Source organism: Cryptomeria japonica, chromosome 7 (assembly GCF_030272615.1).
Source record: "Cryptomeria japonica chromosome 7, Sugi_1.0, whole genome shotgun sequence".
NCBI classification, from domain to species: domain Eukaryota; kingdom Viridiplantae; phylum Streptophyta; class Pinopsida; order Cupressales; family Cupressaceae; genus Cryptomeria; species Cryptomeria japonica.
The window spans coordinates 728,946,450-728,954,276 of record NC_081411.1 but is presented as its reverse complement, the minus strand read 5'-3'; the positions used below and the strand labels follow the sequence as shown (position 1 = coordinate 728,954,276).

The window sequence follows — 7,827 nt, the reverse complement described above, 5'->3', positions numbered from 1 at the left end:
TGGCATTGGCATTTTTGGTCTTTCAGTTGATATTACAGTGGTTTCAGTTGATATTACAGTGACAATTGGCTTTTCAGGCATTGGAATTTCATTACAGTGGCATAGGCATTTTTATTTGGGTATTACAGTTTGGTATTCTTGTTTGATACAGATCAGATTGGGAGTTCATTATTCTGACAGTATTTATTCTTTACAGAATTGCACATTACAGGTTCAGAGGATGTTATTTTCCTTACAGGTTTGCATATGACAAGGTTTAGTGTTGATTGTATATATTGCATTTGTTGACAGTGGAATTCCTTACATTGATTTTGGTCCTTTCAGTTGACGACATATTTCGTGGCAATGATGGTTTAAGTTTTTTTTCTTTTTTTTGCCATCAAGGACAAAGGGGGAGTTTGTTGCTCTTTGGTACTTTTGTCCTCGATGACAAGAAAGTAAAAAAAAAAAGGGAAGTTGTGTTGGTTAAGTTTCATATTTTAATAAGCATGTGGGCCAGTCTAGTGACACAGACACATTGTTTTTACTGACGTGTTATATGCTTAAAGCATCTTACTCTCGAGCCATGCTGGTGACATGGATAAGTGAATAACACTGATTTTGCATTAATTAAATGGCATCTTTGATTTAATCTGTCTACGGACTAATGGCATATTCCTCAGAATACTCTTTGTGACCGACAAGTTAAAAGTTTTTGGAAGACATTTTGTGTTTCATTTTTGAACTTGTTTGGAGTCCGTCTCAAACCCTAACGCCATGAGAGATGCAGCCGCCGCTGTAGCTAAGGAGCTCGAATCAGTTTGTTCAGTTAAAAAGAATGAAGCAAAAATGATCTTAACCGGGAGCTTAATGGTTTTCTGGTTAGTTTGTTTTCAGTTATCAATAAGGTTGCGTTTCACAGGTATTATTCTTGATCATATGTTTAAAAGATTCAGATTTGTTTTCGAATCAGGTTTTTCAGTTATGCAAAATGAAAATAAGGAAACTGTTCATGCTTTATTTTTGTTTTTCATGATTGGGAAATCAAGCATCTTTAGTTTTTCCCCTTTCTGTTGCACAGTTAAAACGGTTATTCGTTTTTCAGTTTGCAATTCCTATAAGATTTTGGTAACCCTATACGAGGGTTATTCTGGAAGAACATTGTGTTTTTGTTTGGGTATAAAACAGTTCTATTCAGAACAGTTTAGATGAGGAAAAACAGAGAGTGGAGTGTGCATAAAGGGAAACACAAAGAGTGTGTTGAAAAAAAAGAAAGTGCTGTGTATAAAAGACTATCAGTGATCTTAGATAGTCGAGGGTTTTGAAAATCAATACTCTGTTTTTGTTGCAGAGTACATGAGGCTTTAATGTTTGAAACTATTTTGTTCAGAGATTGAATTTTTCTCTCTGATAGTGTTGAATTCATTTAAAAGTATGTTATTATGATTCAAATCCTTGAAGAATACTGTTGCAAATTTTTTAGAAAGAATCATTTGTACAGACTGGTAAAATATTCTCGCTCCAATTATTGATGGTTTTGTGACTGCAAGATTTAAGTGCATGCATAAAATCACCAGTGGCTGTAGCTCGAGTTGAAATGTTTATTGGATAAGAAGAGGGGTTGGTGCTCCTTGAGGCCTTGTGGTTTCTAAAACTTGTGAATTGAGTTGGTGCTCTTTGAAATAATATAAGGGATCTTACCGAGTGGTTTTTCTACCCCAGGAGGGTTTTCCACTCATGAAAACTATGGTGTTATGTGCATTGTCTTGTCTCATTTTGTTTTACTGGTTTATGCTCTGATACGTCATATCTTTAGCTCTCTTTATTTCATACTCTATTTTGCTGAATTTATTTAATGCAATCTTTGAAGTACTCATTTAGATGTTTCATGTTTGTGTAAAAGATTTAATACCCGTCTTATTTTTTGAAAAGTCTGAATCAAGTGTTTCAGTTGGTTCTATTGTATATTTCATGCTTCATTAAAGTATTTCATTAAGGTGTTAAGTCTTAGTCATCTGTGCATTTTGTGAATTAAAATTGTCAAGTTCATAAAAGTATCTCTTATTAAAATTTGTAACACTCTGATTCACCCCCCCCCTTCTCAGAGTGTTTCCACTTCCAACAGAATCAAGTTTAGAGGAAGAAACCAGACCAAAGAAATCCCATCATGGTCTCATTCATACAATTTCAAATTCTCTCTTGAGTGAAAAGAGCGAAGGTTTCCTTTCTTCCTCAATTAAATATGCGAAGGTATTAAGAAGCAAGCCAAATGTATTTGATGTTTGATGTCAAGGTATTAAGAAGCAAGTCAAATGTATTTGATGTTTGATGTCAAGGTATTAAGGAGCAAGGAGCAAGTCAAATGTATTTGATGTTTGCTGTCAATTTACACTAATTCTTGCAAGAGAATACACACTTGTATGATCCTTCGATTATATTCTCATGGTCTCTTATTTTGTGTAATTATTATAGGATGCTGTCCTTAATTAAGAAACTATAGATGTACAGTTTAGAAGTTTTGGTGTTCATGCTGATGAATAATTGAGCCTTGAAAAATGAAATTTTAATTTTAAAAAATTGAATATAAGATCATAGTTACAATCTGATTTAAGGGATAGAATTTTAGGTTTTGCACAATTCAATATGTGAAGGTAGTGAGAATCAATTGAAATGTGTTTGCATGAATGATTTAGTACACCAAATAAACTAAAATGTGTACTAGACTCATATATGATGACATTCAGAAAATATATTTTAAAACAACAAAATGAAAAAATAAAATCTCTTTTGTCCTGGACTATTATCTTAGAATCTCAAAATTCTAGATTGCTAGAGCTCTTCAAAAAATGCTCTAATATTAAATGAAAAATGAGAATTAATACTTGCATAAATATAAACATTTAAACATTCAACATAGATATCATCAGATTAATTGATTATATATTTCTCAAAAGAACAAATCCTATAATGATATAAATGATATTATCTTATGATAATATCTAAAAAAATATTCGAATCAATTATATTTCATAGAGAAAAAAATATTACTTAAATTATATTTTAAAAATAAAAATTGAAAGAGTAATAAAATAAAAAATCCTTAATTATGCAGGCATATTACATAGAGATAAATAAAAAGATAATTTAAAAAAAAAAAACCCATTAATGAGATGATTATTAAGAATAATAAATTATATGATAAGCATCATTAATCCTTAAGCCACCATTGTAAATTCTTTACAGAATAACAATAGTTAAGACACAATGTCGGTTTAGTAGCACTAGAAGACTTGGCGTCTATTTCTGTGAGCAAGATCTAAAAAGACAGAACACTTGTACAGCTGTTAACACTAAAACTACAAGTACGATCAAAGCAGAGAAAAACCACCATGGCCTTGAACCGTAAGTCCAGAGAAACTCTAACAGCAGCCCCAAAAAGTCACCCAATACACGACGATGTCTAAGAAAAGCCAGACCTTTCAGCCACTTTTTGTGGTAGTCATTTATCGACTTAACAGCTTTATCGATAGAACCGTACCTGGGCATTTCTGTGGGTGTCACCATAGAATTCCAGAGCTTAGCAATATCTTCGTCAGCTCCAAGCTTGCCGGTGATGATGTCCTCACGTCTCAACAAACTCACATCCTGACTCGTGTCAACCAGATCGTTCATTAGAATGGCATACCTTGTAATGGGTTTCTCTTCATCTTGGGAGCAGATTTCCAAGGCAATAAGGTTCCTGAGTATCACTTCCGATCTGTTATCTACTTTGAATTGGGGCAGATACAGTGTGGAATTCTTCTTTTTGAACTCAATTTGACTAATACCACCCTCCATTTTTTTGAATTTCATTCCTCCCCTTCTTAGCTCCCCTATAGATGGAACATGTTCTTCTGTCTCGTCTTCTCTCCGGGATAGGTAGTTCATAATAGAGTACAAAATGTCAAATATGTGGTTTTTAATATAGTGCAAAATGACAAATATGATCCCCAGTATGAACAATATGACAAAAAATGGAAGGAAAATAAGTGCAAATAGCCATTTTTTCTGAATGGTTTTGCATGTAGTTGTGGGACAGATGAATCCTTTAATGTTGCCTAAAATATTCCCACAGCCAGCTGACTGAAGATCGGAGGGGTCAGGGACTGGGCTGTCAACAATGTAGTCATGAAGCAACTGCAATATATGAGATCCTCTGTTGTATCTCCGTTTCCTCCCTTCATGTGCTACTTTTATAGGGGATAAATTCTTCAGTGCCGACTCAAACCAGACATCATCATTTGATCTATCAATACAGGGCCTGATTTTCTCCAAAGCCCAGAATGGCAGTTGATTTTCCATCTTGAGCATATCTTTCACAATTTCTGTCAACAGAGGATGATGCCGTTTCCTGCTGAGAACACTATCGATAAAAAACGGCACTCTTTCCTCTTGATCTTCATCTATTCCGAACCTGTGGAGGACTTCTAGAAGAAAACAGGCATCCCTCACTATCATCCACGCACACGCTGCTTCACTGCTGAGTTCAATATCTTCAGCATAGCTCTTCTTTATCATTTCCTGGATCCGTTTCGATTTGAACTCGACTTCAAAAACCCACGAGTATTCATTAAATATTTCGTTCTCTTTGTTGTTCATATTTCCCATTTCAACAAGCTCCAGGGCCTATGTTCAGTAATGAAAATGTCCCCTCTAGAATTTAACAATAAAATGAATGCTTGCGTTGTGCTTTCCTTCTCCGAGCGAGGTGCTCGTGGATCACGCACTGTTGAGCTGGGTACGGGTGCTCATTAAAAAATGAGCAATTGATTAAACTTATTTTAAATTTGATAGTGAAACTTATAGAGTGTCAATACATGAGTAATACTTAGAACATTAATGCAATTGTAATTAATTGGAGAAGATTAGAGTATTTAAGATTGACCTAATACTAGGCATAATAAACAATGAGATTCATTATTAAAAAAATATTAATTGATTAACTTAATTTAAATTTGATAGTGAAACTTATAATAGTGCACTCAAATTTGAGTTGGTCAAACTAAGAATTGTGATGGTTTTGTCCATTTGATTGGTTAACTGAATTTAAGTTTATTAATTGTCTAATTTATAGATGAGTTTGCATAATATATTTGTCTAGAAGTACCTGAGTAATACTTTGAACATTACTGATATACTAATGTAATTATAATCTATTAAATTGTAATTGGTTTCTAAAGATTATACTAGTTAGTATTGGTATTTTCACCAATTTTTATTTATACTAAGTAGAATTGAGGTTGATATTTATTATTATAAAAATAAAATTAATTGATTAATTTATTTTAAATTTGATAGCGAAACCTATGGAAATGCACTCAAATTTGTGTTTGTCACACTAAAAATTGTGATAAATTTGTCTATTTTCTTGATTAATCAACTTTGAGTGTATTAATTATGTAGTTGATAGATTAGTTGGCATAATATAAATTTTTATTATATTAGTTGGGAAAAGGCCCTTATCCCTCACAAATGTAGTTCAACAAACTTATCAAGAAACAACATCCGTCAACCATTTATTACCAAAGACATGTTTGTTTGAAAGGGTAAAAAAAAATCACACACTAATTTTGGCGTGTTCTCCTTTATGTTTGCATGTGTTTCAATGAAAATTTAAAAAATACCACAATGATATTAAGCTTTCTTAGCTATATAACCATATATGATATTTTTTCACATTTTGAGTATTTTAAGTTTTTTTCATCTTTATTTTCTTTTGTTAGTATGTCCATTTTTTTTTCAAAAATAAATATGTGGTATTTTAGGTATAGATTGTTACTCGTTCATCACTGAACCAAATATCTTTTCCAAAACTAGACTCCATCCTACACATATTAAATTTTTTAATTTATTTTTATTACTTTTCAAATTTTTTAGGGGAGTGCACTCAAATTTCTATTTTTCACGATGCATCCACTTTGAAAATTAGTAAATAACCATATATTTATTAAAAAATCACCCTAAAAATATAATATAAACTACATGGTGTTAGCTATTTTTTCACTAGAATGATTTTTGAAATTGTAAAAGAAGTTTAAATCTTAGTGGGATCACACTAGATGCTATGTTATGTTTTTTTGAAAAGAAAATAGGACCACTTTGTGTGCTCCCCATTTTGAAACCCTTGATCTCCACTATTTTCTTTAAAAACTAGTAGTTTAGAAAGTAGATCCAGAGCACTACAACTCTTGTTCTTGTTGCATCTTGAAATCTTGTCTGTAACTATCTCCATTTTCTCATAAAAGATCAAACTAGTGATTTAAAAAAGAAAACGGGCCTCTCAAGATGCCCTTTTGGTCCCCCATCTTGGTGTACTTACCAAGAAATAATATCTTTCCAATTAACTTAAATATTATTCAAACTTTGTACAATTTTGTATGGACCTGCTTAATATTAAAATAACATAATACAAAAAATTACACAAAATTATGTATAAAGTAATGAGATATGTTCACATCTTTATTTAGTAAACTTGATACTTCTCTCTAGTTGTCCTAGAAGATGGGAAATAAGGAGAAAAATGACTGTGAGTGGGTGCTTGAGGTTGAATCAAGTTTAGAGGAAGAAACCAGACTAGAGAAATCCCATCATGGTCTCATTCATACAATTTCAAATTCTCTCTTGAGTGAAAAGAGAGTCTAGGTCTTCTATCTTCCTCAATTAAATATGTGAAGGTATTAAGAAGCAAGACAAATGTATTTGATGTTTGATGTCAAGGTATTAAGAATCATGTCAAATGTATTTGATGTTTTCTGTCAATTTACACTAATACTTGCAAGAGAATACACACTTGTATGATCCTTTGATTATATTCTCATGGTCTCTTATTTTGTGTAATTATTATAGGATGCTGTCCTTAATTAAGAAACTATAGATGTACAGTTTAGAAGTTTTGGTGTTCATGCTGATGAATAATTGAGCCTTGAAAACTGAAATTTTAATTTAAAAATTTTAAAAATAAAATCATAGCTACAATCTCATTTAAGGGATAGAATTCTAGGTTTTGCCTAACTCAATATGTGAAGTTAGTAAGAACCAATTGAAATGTGTTTTCATGGATGATTTAATATAGCGAATAAACTAAAATGTCTACTAGAATATATACACATATATACACACACATATATATACAAATATATATATACACACACATATATATACACATATATATACACACACATATATATACACATATATATACACACACATATATATACACACACACACACACATATATATATATACACACATATACACACACACACACATATATATGTGTGTGTGTGTGTATATGTGTATATATATGTGTGTTTGTGTGTGTGTGTGTGTGTGTGTGTGTGTGTGTGTGTGTGTGTGTGTGTGTGTGTGTTTGTGTGTGTGTGTGTGTGTGTGTGTGTGTGTGTGTGTGTGTGTGTGTGTGTGTGTGTGTGTGTGTGCATGCCCATAATAACATTAGGATCATGGAGGTCTCTGATAATCACATCATGTGGTGTGAACTCAACTATCTTCCCCATCCCAGATGAAAAATCCGATACACGAAGAGAAGGTTGTTGGAGATGTTATGAATAACAATAACATCCTAAATAAGTCTTGAACAACTAACTAAAAGTTGAGTACAATCCCCACTACAATCTAAAAGAGGATCAACTAGATTCTAAGAGAGTGTCATATGGTGAGAGGCACTAGAATCAAGTTTTCAAGTAGCATTTGTACACAAGGCCAATTAATAAAGAGCTTTACCTTTGCCTTTTCTTGAGGAAGAGGACTTAGGGGATGAAATGTGATATTGTTGCATGGCCTCCTCTAAAG

At 32.4% G+C, this 7,827-nt stretch overlaps 1 protein-coding gene across 1 annotated transcript; it reads right to left on the bottom strand.

The window, feature by feature from the left end:
* Positions 1 to 3,276: 3,276 nt before the first annotated feature.
* LOC131047457 (putative UPF0481 protein At3g02645) lies at positions 3,277 to 4,626 on the bottom strand. The gene has a single exon (XM_057981353.1). It carries the CDS (start codon positions 4,624 to 4,626, stop codon positions 3,277 to 3,279), a length of 1,350 nt encoding a protein of 449 aa, XP_057837336.1.
* Between the last annotated feature and the right edge of the window lie 3,201 nt (positions 4,627 to 7,827).

Coding starts and splice junctions, on each gene's coding strand:
- LOC131047457 (XM_057981353.1), bottom strand. CDS start 4,626: ATGGGAAATATGAACAACAAAGAGAACGAAATATTTAATGAATACTCG.